The sequence below is a fragment of the Neovison vison genome, chromosome 11 (assembly GCF_020171115.1).
Source record: "Neovison vison isolate M4711 chromosome 11, ASM_NN_V1, whole genome shotgun sequence".
NCBI classification, from domain to species: domain Eukaryota; kingdom Metazoa; phylum Chordata; class Mammalia; order Carnivora; family Mustelidae; genus Neogale; species Neogale vison.
Window position 1 is genome coordinate 88,250,912 of NC_058101.1, and position 12,797 is coordinate 88,263,708.

Sequence of the window (12,797 nt, forward strand, 5' to 3'; positions counted from 1 at the left end):
GTTACAAAGAGAGCAGTTTCCCAAAATATTTTTTCAAAGATGAGGTATAAAATACAGATTAGGTATGCAACCAAAGTATAAAGCAAAATAAACTTACGTTCTGTTTTTTGTTTTTTAATTCTCAAATAGAAGTAAACTTGTAATTGTCAAAACCAAAGATGTACCTGTTCTCGTTAGGGAGCTGCTTTTTACAGCTGCACTACTTCTTTGAGGAGTCCCTTCTAGGAGATTGTGCAAGCTTGGGAAGCTTCCAGTCAGGTAGCTGAGTAGGCTCTCCTTCCTTGGACTCTCCTTCACTGGCATCCCAGTACGGCCAACATGCACAGGAGAATCTGTGGCAGTGTCCCCACTGGTATAGCTCAAAGAATGATATGGGTGAATACCCTACAACAGGAACAACATAGGGCTCTTTCTTATGCTTATAAAAACGACTGCTAATAACTACCACAATTAGTACTGTTATTACTGCTAGTTACTATTCACATTAATACCAAAACAGATTGTGCCTACTAGGATTGTGATGAATCTCAAATATACAAAGAAGTGTTTTACAACTTTACAGTACAGGGAGACAAACCATAAGTGACTCTTAATCTCACAAAACAAACTGAGGGTTGCTGGGGGGAAAGGGGTTGGGGGAAGGGGAGTGGGGTTATGGACATTGGGGAGGGTATGTGCTATGGTGAGTGATGTGAAGTGTGTAAACCTGGTGATTCACATACCTGTACCCCGGGGGATAAAAATATATTATATGTTTATAAAAAATAAAAAATTAAAAAAAACCTTTACAGTACAAAACAAAGGACAGCCTTTATTATCATTCACTTATTTTAACAATGAATTATTAATTCCCTTTGAAATCTGAAGAGTGTGTCTGGTGGCAAGATATCGATCCCAAAATTCTTAATACTATACTACTCTTGTTGGTACCCTGATAATGAAAATCTGTAAGAGATTCTTTGTAGAGTTCTTTTTCTTTCTTTCTTTCTTTTTTTTTTTTTAATATTTCATTTATTTGTTTGACAGAGAGAGATCACAAGTAGGTAGAGAAGCAGGCGGTGGGGGGGGGGAGCAGGCTCCCTGCTGAGCAGAGAGCCTGATGTGGGGCTTGATCCCAGGACCCTGGGATCATGACCTAAGCGGAAGGCAGAGGCTTTAACCCACTGAGACACCCAGATGCCCCTCTCTGTACAGTTCTAATATGCCAAAAACCATTTCCAGCAATTCTCTGAGGAAAATTTAAAAATTGCAGAATTGCCCATCTCTACCTGTTCTGACACATCTAAGATTAGAATTTCAGATCAGTTTAAAATCATACAAGAAAAGACTATACAGACAGAAAGATTCTGAAAAGAAGAGATCTGAAACAAAGAGTTGTAGTTCAATTTTTTGGAGGACTTCTATCATTCATAAACAAAGGAAAGTTTGTGGGCTAGGAAAAACCATCAAATGGGAAAAAAAATCTGAGACTGATTAAGAAGTTGAGAATTTAAAAGTATCCTAGCTTTGAACTACACTATAGAAATAGAATAAGCCTAATAATTCAAACTTTTAAAAGTGTATATTAAACTATTGCTGAATGTTTTAATTAAAAGAGCAATACCTTAAACAGAATAAAAACTTTAAAAGCACAAAGACAATCTAATAAATTATATCCCTTGAGCTCCCGTCTACTAGATTCCTTCTCCTAGAAGTACTCTTGTTTCTTATCTATTCTCTTTAAATAATTTATAACTATATAAGCACATGTACATATTTATCCTTGTTTAAGACACAGATACATATTGTCCTATATTTTGCTTTTACTTTAATCTAGGCATTTCGGTGACCATTCCATATCCACTTAGAGATCAACTTCATCTTTCTGAGGTCTTCACGGTATGCATCTCTGTGTCAGGGGACACTAGATTACTGGCCCTCAAATAGTCATTTATATTGGTTCCATTATTTTCTTATTATAAACAGTGTTGTAAGGAACATTATTGCACATGTGTCTTTGGGCATTTATGAGCATTCATTTCTTTAGAATGAATTCCTGGGCATGAACATACTGGGTGAAAGAATATTACATTTTAAATTTTGATACAGATTGCCAAATTGGTCTTTGAAGGATTTGTGACAATTTACACTCCCACCAGTACTGTAGAAGAGTGTCTGCTTTCCCTTATCTTCACCAACATACACCATTCAAATGTGTTAGTGTTTTCAATCTGATTGGTGGAAATGGAAATCTCACATTTTAACTTACATTTCTTTAATTTTAAGAGGATACATGTTCATATTTGTGTATTTCTTTGTGAACTCCCCATTAACTAATTTTCTATTTGTGTTAGTGATTAGAAAAAATATCTTTATATATGCGGAAATTAGCCCTTTGTCATGTGTCTATTTTGTTTATAATAATTATTTTTTCTGTGTAGATATTTTATATTTTAATACGGTAAAACTGTTAGTCATTTACCTTATGGGTTCTAAGCATTAATGTAAGTCTACACTGAAACTTTCAAAGAAAGTTAAAATATTGTCTGTCATTTTCATTGCTCAGAAAAGGAAACTAACAAAACATAAATAACCCATGACAACAACAAATAACTTACATGCTTATTACGTGCCAGGTATTGTTTAAGCATTTTTCATGTATTAACAGTTATTTCTTGGCATCCATATTCTAGAAAAAGTTACTATCGTAATCTCCATCTTACAGATAGGGAAACTGACACACAGTATAGTTAAAAATTTGTTCAGTCACAGAACAACTAAGTGTCAGAGGCAGAATGAAACCAAGGCTGTCTGGCTCCCAAGGTGGTAGTTAACCACCTTGCTATATACATGTCTTACCAAGCACTGGATAAGTTTCTTAAAACAGCGTAATTAAAGTCATAAAATAATTCAATTCAAACTGTTATGTTGCTAATCATGTTCAACTATAAAAATATTTATCATTACTCAATTATTAAATTATTAATTCTTGAATATAAAATATTCAATATAAAATACTATTTGAATATTTAAATTTAAATACCTAATATTTGAATTTGAGATATCAGAAATTTAGGTCTTCCCTGGAAGTCTACTCTAACCAGAAACAACAATAATGTACCTTTATTTTTAATGCAGAGTCACTATGGGTATGAGTCTTAGAAAGTTTCCTCATTATCTCAGCTCCAGTTACAGGTCCAGAGCCACCAGGTGGAGGACGGTTGGCTGTTCCTTCTAATAGCATTGTGTGTTCACTGACTGTGGCTGAAACAGTAAAAAAGAATAAGTGGGCTATAGATTATCATTTTCTTAAAATATTAATACGAGTGTTCCTGGTGGTAAATTACACTCAACTTTACATATTCCTTGAGTAAACAAATTAAATTAATTAAATTTCCTTGAAATTAATTGTGGAATCTGCTATATTATTTTTTTTCTTTCTTTTACTCTCCCAACCCCAATCTTCTCACTCAATCTCAAGAAAGAAACAAATAGCTTATATTTAGTCCCTCCACACCTGAGCCAAAGGGTTTAGAAAAAACCAACTAAGCTAAAAGTATAGAAATTTCAGATTAACAAAGGAATGTGCAGATGGTTAATTAGAAGGGAGCCAACATGAGGTTTGGTATTACGACACTGAGATCAGGACCTGAGCCAAAATCAAGAGTTGGCTGCTTAACCAAATGAGCTACCCAGGCACCCTTCCTCATAGCGTTAAGTATAAAGTTTTTTTTTTTTTTTTAAAGACAATTTAAAAAGCTGGTTAATGTATTATATATCAGTGTTCTGAGACCTCTAGTTTTAAGGCTACTGTCCTTTTTCATGGTACTTTCAACTCTTCCAAAATATCATAATTCAGTATTTTTGAATATTACATGCTGTGATAACAAAAATTTTCCTCTGAAAAAGCATTAAAGTGTGCACATATATTTCTAAAATGCACATCTACCTGTGTTCTGGCATAGTCATGATGCTGACAGATTTATAGGCTGAATGCATGACTCTAAACACTACATAAATGCAGAATCAACCAGGCACCAGGTAAAATTCAAAGACTTCTTTAAGTGGTGTAGGAAAGATGATGAACAAATATAAATATGAATTTTATTTTTTTTTTCAAATGTGAATTTCAAAAGGAAGTTAACATGTTTCACTCAAATATTCTAGCTATGCAAAGATGTCTGTTATTATATGGGATAGATTAAAGAAATCTATCATATTTCATGAAATTAAATGTAAAAAAACCAAAAGTCAGTATAAAGATTCCAACATTATTATCATTCCTTTGGACTAATACAAATCATACTTGTATACTTAAGCCATAACATTTTCAAATTTGGGACACAAACGATCCAAATTATCACATACATATGTTACCAAGGTATAATATTTGACTAAAATATTTACAAATTACCTGCATCAAATTCAAATTCTGCTCCATCAGCACTGGTGTCACTTTGAAGACCACCTCCATTGTCTAGTCCAAGCCCATCTTCATGTTCATGGTCCACAGCTGATTGAGGTTTCAGTGGCTGAGCTGGTCTGTGTAAACTAACTCCTTTAAAGGCTGGTGTCACCACAATAAACTTCATCCACTGTCTTGCCAGTGCAACTAAACCTTTCTTTAAAGTTACCAAAGCAGGAAGTCCATCACTCTGTAACAGCAATGATGAAATAATGTTACCACTTAAGTGCTTTGCATACATTTATTCATTTAAATCTCATAACCCCCATTTAGAGAAGAAGAAACTAGAATCTATGTGTTATAATTTGTCCGCAAAAGAGAGTATTTCAAGCTGACAATAGAACTCAATTTCTAAACACAACAGTGTGTCTTTCTGTCATAAACAATGCAGTACCAGGTGACTAAGAGGCTAAACATGGGGTAAAAAATTGGAATTCTCCTTAAGAAGTACTAAATCCACTTTACCTTTATTGTTCTATTGAGGAAATCAAATGTATTTTGAACTATCCAGGATATTCATTAAACAAAGAGGAAATGAAATTACTCCCTTCAAAGATTAGGTAACCACCACTATTTTAACATTAGAAAAAAATAAATCACTATGGTTAAACGCTGGACACAGATGGATTTGGTTATTCTTCTAATTGACACCTTAGCCTAAGAGTAAAATATCCAAATCCCCTCCAACCCCTTTCTTATAATTCCCTGTGTTAAGAGAAATGGCTCTAATTGAAGAGAGCCATTTATTGAACAACAGAAATCACCTCGTTTACTTTCTGAGGAACATCAGATCTCTTTGCCTGTCCTTTCATTCTTAGACTCAAGTAATGAAAGCCATATTGTGTATTTTCCTCTTACATTAAAAGCTTTATCTCGGCAGAACATCCATCCATGGGAAATGCCTGCCATTCTGTCTGTTTCAAGGTCTCTTTGCCTATGACTAGACAGGCAAGTTAGGCTTGTACTGTGGACCTCCAGTCTTCATTTCACAGGGTAGGAGTAAAAAGCATTATAGTAGTCTCAGGTCCAAGTACCTTTTTCAAATCTACCATTTACTAGAGATTCCCTCATTGGAGGTTATCAGAAGTTTGACTGGCTATTACATATTGATCCTAATTTGGCTAAACCTTTTGTGCATTTTCTATTGACCAAAAGGTTGGTGAGATGAGAGATCTCAAGTTCTAAACCCCAAATGATGAGGTGTTACCTTCTATAGTGCTTTTCTAGAGGCAGACATATATTATATTCATTTTGTGTTATTAAATACTCTCCCCATAACCATTAACTAGCCCTTATTTTATTAAACATTTCTGTGAAATTTCAGGCTGGTGATTCTTGCTTGAAATTCTTTATACTTCTGGCTTCTAAGACATTTTTTCTTGATTTTCCTACCTCTTCCTTTCCCTCCTCAGCATTCTTTGTAGCTCTCTCCACCTTTCTTTCACACACCCACCCCCCTTTAATTTTGGCATACTTCAGATATCCTTTCTTGACCAGCTTCTCCCTCAATATACTATCATTTCTAGAAGGCTCATCCATAACCACAGCTTCCAACACCTTCATGTTGGCACTTCCCAGATCATTCATCTCAGCCCATTGCTGTCTGTAAGCCCGTATTTTTAACCATATTTCCCCTTTGGACTTCCCAGCTGCATCTCAAACTATGGGCCAATGAATGGCTCTTCAAAAGGACAGAAGCTTCTTCTTCTTTTTTTTTTTTTAAAGATATATTTATTTATGTTAGAGAGAGACAGACAGACTGGGAGCATGAGCAGGGAGAGGAACAGAGAGGGGGGATGAAAAAATCCCCAGCAGACTCCACATGGAGCCCAACACAGGGCTTGATCTCACAACCCTGAGATCTGGACCTGAGCAAAAACTAAGAGCAGGATACTAACTGACTGGGCCACTCAGGAACCCCAAGAGTAGAGGCTTCTTTAAAGCTAACATGGTTTCAGTAACTCACCATTGTAGCATCATCAATGATGGAGTAATTTGCCTGGTGCAGGTAGTGATGTAGTATATTGCACAGTAAACACGAAGGATTTTCTTGGAGAAAACGGGCAACTTTTGTAAGTCTGTTGTATTTACTTCTTAAGGGAAAATGTACACTTTTATTCTGAAACAAAGCAAAAACAACAGATACAGAGTGATGTATCAAAGATACTGCAAATAGAAGACATCCAGTAATCAAGAACTTGCAGGTCTGTTGTTTTCCAACAACGATGAATAATTAGAGATCATGTTATCTAATAAACTGTATCGGATACCTTGTACTGTTGATAGACATACCTCTAATGCTTCTGTCATTATGCATCCCATAACAGCACAAATTCTCAAGGTGCCCTCAGTTTCTAATTTGTTTAAGGATGATTTCAGTTGATCAATGGGAACAAGCCATGCACCAACAGCTGGAGTTGCAGTGCTTAAAAGATTCAGCTGCCTTTGAAAATTAAAAAAAAAAAAATTATAAAAACAACTGTCAAGACTGGTATTTCAAACAATCTTCAATACTTACTATACTTAGTAGCCATTTTACTTAGGAAAAATTACTTTTAATTTTGGCTATCAGATAAATCATAAACATGTAAGTAGAAAATGTGAAGAAAAGATAATAGAAAAGAAGGAAACATATTAAAACCTATTAGACGTGACAGTAAGAAGTTCATGGTGGCGTGACATATAATAGTAAAACTAAAGCCCTATGAAAGAAAAAGGGTCAAACAAGATAAGAATAATGTCTACAGAAAGCATAAGGTAAGAAAGATGGTAAGAAGGTGGCAACCCTAATGCTATACAGATCAGAAAAACAACTTAAAAATAACTGAAACAGAATTGTAGGTTATTTAAAATGAAAACAAATCAAGGAATAATACTACATGTTTAAAACTTTTTACCTAGAAAATGCATGTGTAGGAGATCTCACATTGGTGGGAGCTGCAAAACTAAACCAAATTTCCTTGATGGTCAGCTTCATGCTACATGAATCTGGAGGTGGAGGCATCAGAGGTAGATCTTTTTTCAAATCATCAGATTCAACTCCTTCATCCTACATAAAATAAAAAACCAAAAACTTCTAATGTATAGCTGCTTAAAACCACTACTGCCAAAGTAAATGTTTAGAGCACAAAATCTTCCCATCGAATCAAGCTCTACAGGTGACACCTTCATATAAAACAGGTAACATAAACCTTGCTCAGCCTAACCCTGATTCTGAGAAATACCTATAGATCCTTGAAGCTCTACGGAGCAAAGACTGAAAAACCACTGCACTGCAGTAAGCCAGAAGTAAAAGATCCAGAACTGAATGCTTCTCTTTATCACTTCATTCAATTACATTTGTTTAGGGATGTTTAAGTATTTTTTTTCCAGATGAAAAAAGTGAGAGAAAGAGGTTTTGTGACTTGTCAAAATTCATACAACTATCAAGGAGAATGAATGATAAAATCAATGTCTTCTACTTCCTACTACAATCTGTTTTCCATTCCATTTTAACAACATATTTCAAATTTCCAAAAACAAATTCCACAAAAATACTAGTATAGTCCATGTTCAAATAAATAATACCTATAATAAAATAGTCTTATTTATCTTCTATACAGCAATCTGAATCAGTGTTAAGAAGCAGTAATTTTTAAAAATGTATAATCACCACTTTTTTTTCTTTTTTTGCACTTTTTGTTGCTGTTTATTTCTGAACCAAAAGTGCTGGTGGATGGAGAGGATCATATCTTTGAGACCCTTTCAGAGACAGGAAGAGATCACTGAAATCCCCAACCGGCACCAAATGCTTCACTTGAATGACAGAAGCAAAACATTTGGCGACAAGGCTATAGTAAAGATTTTTTGTTTCCCTTGGATCAAACTTACTATGAAAAGAGAGTTACAGAGTCAAAAAGACACATTTATGTGTTTCAGCCTTGAAAACTACAAGTACTAGCTTCATATGGCTCTTCATTATTAAATGGATATGGGATAATATGAAAATTTCACTCATTAAACTTTTGGATCATTCCAACAGAGGAAGCCTGTAGCAGGTTACTGAAGAGGAGACTGTGCTCTTTGTGCTGATTCTGTCTCCATCATGGGCCCTCAGGAAACTGGTTCAAGCCAAAGAATAGAAAATGGTAGAGCTGAGCATGAAGGAATTGAGCATCTTAAAGTTGAAAGGGACTTAATACAGCTCTTCCCCTGTAGGTGACTAAAGGAAAGCCTCTCCCTAGGTGGCAAAGACTTCTTCCTTATAGCTCACTGGAAGCTCTACAAATTCAGCTTCAAATATAATTCTCTGTGAATCTGTTGGGTACACACTGTGGAATGCACAAATTTGGAGGCTCCTTCTTCAGGCTAAATACCGGGCTTTTTTTTTTTTTTTTAAACCTATCTCCATAGATTTTATACTAATGTACTATCTTCATTCCTTCCTTCATTTAATCATTCAATAAATATTTATTGAGCAGACACCATGTGCCAGGGACCCTTCTAGGTAATGAAAATACAAAGATAAATAAGATTTTATCCATACCTTCAAGAGGCTCACATTCTAAATCTATCTGGTGTGATTACTGAGCCTTTAATAAAGAAATGTGCAAGATGCAGCAGAGACAAGCACAGAGGATACGCCTCTACCCAGGAAGGTCACAAAGGGCTTCCCACAGCAGTGAGGCTTCAGGCCAAAGGATGAGGAGCAGTTGGGCAGGCAGACAAAAGGGAACAGGGGTCCAGGAAGGGAGGGAGCTTTGACCAGACAGGTGGGGCAATACAGCACCCTTCTGTGGGGTTAACTTATAGAAAGACTAATACAAGAGAGGATAGGGGCTGAAAGTTAGAGGGTCTTATAAGATTTTAAATATGACTAAACCACTCACAAATACTTTTTTAATAAAGGGGTTTAGGATGGTTGGGCCTATAGAATTCACCTTTTAGATAACTGTTCTGTCTCATTTGTAAATCATCTCTAAGGCTCCCGTCAAAAATCGTAAAGCTGCCTTAACCCTCTTCAAAGGTGATGAGAGTAAGTATCTGAAATAGGTATATACAGGTGTTCCATCAGAGACAAAATCCTCAGCCAAGTAGTCCACAGGACTCCCCAGAAGAGGCATCCCAGTGTGGCCTGTCCAGTTGTTCCTGTGAGAGGAGCTGCCCGAGGGTTCTGCTCCATGCCACCTTCCTGCCGGGCCCTGCAGCACTCGGCTGGCTTTCTATTTTTTTTTTTTTTTTTTTTTACTCTTTAGAATGCAGGGAGGTAAGCATAATTTTAAAGAAATAAACAAAAAAGTCTACCACCTGTTATGTCTCTTCATAGTTCTCTAATTCACTTTTAGTTATTACTGGTCAAGATAAAAGACTGGCATTTCCTCATGGGATGATTAAAGAATGAAGAATATCCACAAAACAGCTCTGAATCCTAAAACAATGTGAGCTATAGGCAATAGTTCACAAAACAATGTGAATTGTAGGCAATAGTTATTTTAAAGTTAGCAGATGCTAAATATAAGTCCACATTCCTTATCTGCAGCTCTAAATCTCATAACATACTGAGAAATCAAAATATTTTTGTGTATATGTGGCATCAAAACCTGATCTGAATTTGGTAAGAGGCTATTTATCCCACTTGGAATTTTTATGAATGTTGTGCTGCAAAAGTATTTAAATATTTCAAGATGGAGTGCTGTCTCAGATTCCATTAGGAGTTTATGTAACATATAAAACAAATACCATATTACTTTTCTGTTAAAGGAAAAAAATCTGAATTCTCAAATATATCTGTCCTGTGGGTTTCAGATAAGGTTGTGAGCTAGGCACTAAGGTATATAAAGATAAAAAAGACAATTTTCAGGAACTGAAAATTTTAAAAAGGGAAGGCAGCTTATAGATAATAAGTAGCTAATTATAATAGTATGTGAAGCAAAACAATAATAAAGTTGGATAAGTTGGATTTAGGTTGACTGAATTTTTGGTACCTATGGCATGTGTAAATGAAGATAGCTAACCAATGGGAGAGTTAGCATCATCAAATTATGGAGCAGGACTAGAAAATGAAGTAAATCAGGGAGTAGACATACAGAATTCAAAAAAAAAATAAAAAAAAGAAAAAGAAAAGAAAGAAAAAAGGTAGCCAAGAATGACATGGGAAGAATACCCACACTGAAGGACAAAGAACTGAATGAGGACATGGACCAAGAAAAGTCAGAGAACCCAATGAAAGCAATGTTACAAAATTTAGGGATATTCAGCAAAGAGAGGAGGATCACAGAAATCAAGGATGACAGCTGAGTTTCTGTCAAGTATTTCAGTGGGACAGAAGGAGAAGGAAACAAGAGCTGGGTTCTTCCCAGCTCCTTTGTCCAGTGAGAAGCTACTGTATTTTTAAATTTCCTTAAAGTGCTAATCCCTGACCACCAATCAAATACATCCGAAGACCTCACAAGAAAACTGTAATTAGACTCCTCACTATGGGGTGCCTGAGTGGCTCAGTGGGTTAAAGCTTCTGCTTTCGGCTCTGGTCATGATCCAGGGTCTTGGGATGGAGTCCTGCATTGGGCTCTCTGCTAGGCGGGGGAGCATTCCTCCTCCTCTTTCTCTCCTTGACTCTCTGCCTACTTGTGATCTCTGTCAAATAAATTTAAAAAAAAAAAAAAAAAAAAAACTCCTAAATTATGCATCAAATCAAAATAAATATTTCAAAAAATAAACTACCAGAAACCTGGGTTTCAGAGATGATTATGCCAATGAATGGTGGATATCCATAACAATTCTTAATCAAAAGGTGTTTTTTTCCCTCTTTAATTGATCTAATTTCCAAATGATCAGAAGTGTATGTACATATGTGTTTAAAAACAACATTTACCAAGTTCTTACTATGTACTAGACACTGAGTTAAGCCTTTCATATATATTATCTCCTTCAATCTTCACAAGTCTAGGTCAGTATCCTTACAATACTATTATAGACAAAGAAACTTCAAAGAGGAAAAAATCTGCACCCATCAGTTAGTGGTACAACTCTTCTATAATCTAGAATTTTGAATATTTTTATTATTTCTATTATTAATCATCATGACATCCTACCATATTAAATATAATAAATGAGTTACATATAAGGTATTCTTCAGGACTCTAGCTAAAATGGGTGGATATTAAAAATATTTAGAACTTACATGAAATACTACCAGTGACAAAACTAAGTATTTACATGAATTCTGCTAAAATCCTTGAGACAACATCAAAGCAATGCCTACTTTTCTGAAATTCTATTAATTCAACAAATATCATTAAGTGCCCAATATGAGCAAGGCATTAAACAAGGTACTATGATGGATAAAAATATATCTATGGTACAGTACCTATGCTTCAGAAATTATGTTCTAGTAGTATAATCACCAAAATATATTGACTACAATTTAAGCAAAAATTCCAAATACTGAAAGAAGCAAATATACTCCAGAAATTAACTTTGAAATGAGTAGCTTTGTTATTTTTTTCAAAGCACTATTATTATTAAAAATTCACCAACTTGTTCATCTGAAACAGAATTTCCATTTAAGTCTGAAGAAGGGCTTATTCGATCACAAGGAAGATTATCATCAGAGACATCAGTATTATAGCCACTGCCAGTTGGAGAATCAGAAGAATTATTGGATGTCAGCACTCCACCTCTTTCTGTAACACTAGCTTTACCCATAATTCCAAAAGTATTATATAAAACAGCACCAGACTGTCTTCCTCCTGTAAGAGAGAAGGAACATATTCATTAAAAACAGTGGGTAGAGGCACCTCAGTGGCTCAGTTGTTAAAAGAGTCTGCCTTTGGCTCAGGTCATGATCCCAGGGTCCTGGGATCTAGCTTCTCATAAGGCTCCCTGTTCAGTGGGAAGCCTGCTTCTTCCTCTACCACTCCCCTCTGCTTTTGTTCCCTCTCTAGCTGTGTCTCTGTCAAATAAATAAATTAAATCTTTAAAAAACAAAATAAAAAAAACAGTGGGTATCTCAATGCTGTACTCTATAGTACCCATAAAGATAAAAAAATAAAAATAAAAATTCACAGGGGTGCCTGGGTGGTTCAGTCGGTTAAGTTTCTGCCTTTAGCTCAAGGTCATAATCCTGGAGTCCTAGGATTGAGCCCCGAGTCGGGCTCCCTACTCGGGAGTCTGCTTCCCCCTCTCCCTCTGCCTCTCCCCACTGCTTGTGCTCTCTAATAAACAAACAAGTAAAATCTTTTTAAAATTTTTTTAAAAATTAAAAATTTATAAAGATCTTTTTTTTCTCACCAAAACTTTGCCCTTATCTATAAAGGTCATGTAAGACTGGATTATCAGGTAAAGAACTGTAGGCATACTTGATTACTATTATAGA

General features: G+C 35.4%; 1 protein-coding gene across 9 annotated transcripts in view; it reads right to left on the minus strand.

The window, feature by feature from the left end:
* The window catches only part of KIAA1109 (KIAA1109 ortholog), a 214,429-nt gene that overhangs the window by 92,222 nt on the left and 109,410 nt on the right, over positions 1-12,797 (minus strand). For all 9 annotated transcript variants that reach the window (XM_044224067.1, XM_044224069.1, XM_044224068.1 and 6 more), the window contains 7 exons: positions 11,960-12,171; positions 7,342-7,493; positions 6,737-6,887; positions 6,411-6,563; positions 4,394-4,634; positions 3,101-3,243; positions 165-384 (listed from right to left, as the gene is read on the minus strand). In XM_044224067.1, coding sequence (XP_044080002.1) covers positions 165-384; positions 3,101-3,243; positions 4,394-4,634; positions 6,411-6,563; positions 6,737-6,887; positions 7,342-7,493; positions 11,960-12,171 — 1,272 coding nt within the window. The remainder of the gene's footprint in view (positions 1-164; positions 385-3,100; positions 3,244-4,393; positions 4,635-6,410; positions 6,564-6,736; positions 6,888-7,341; positions 7,494-11,959; positions 12,172-12,797) is intronic.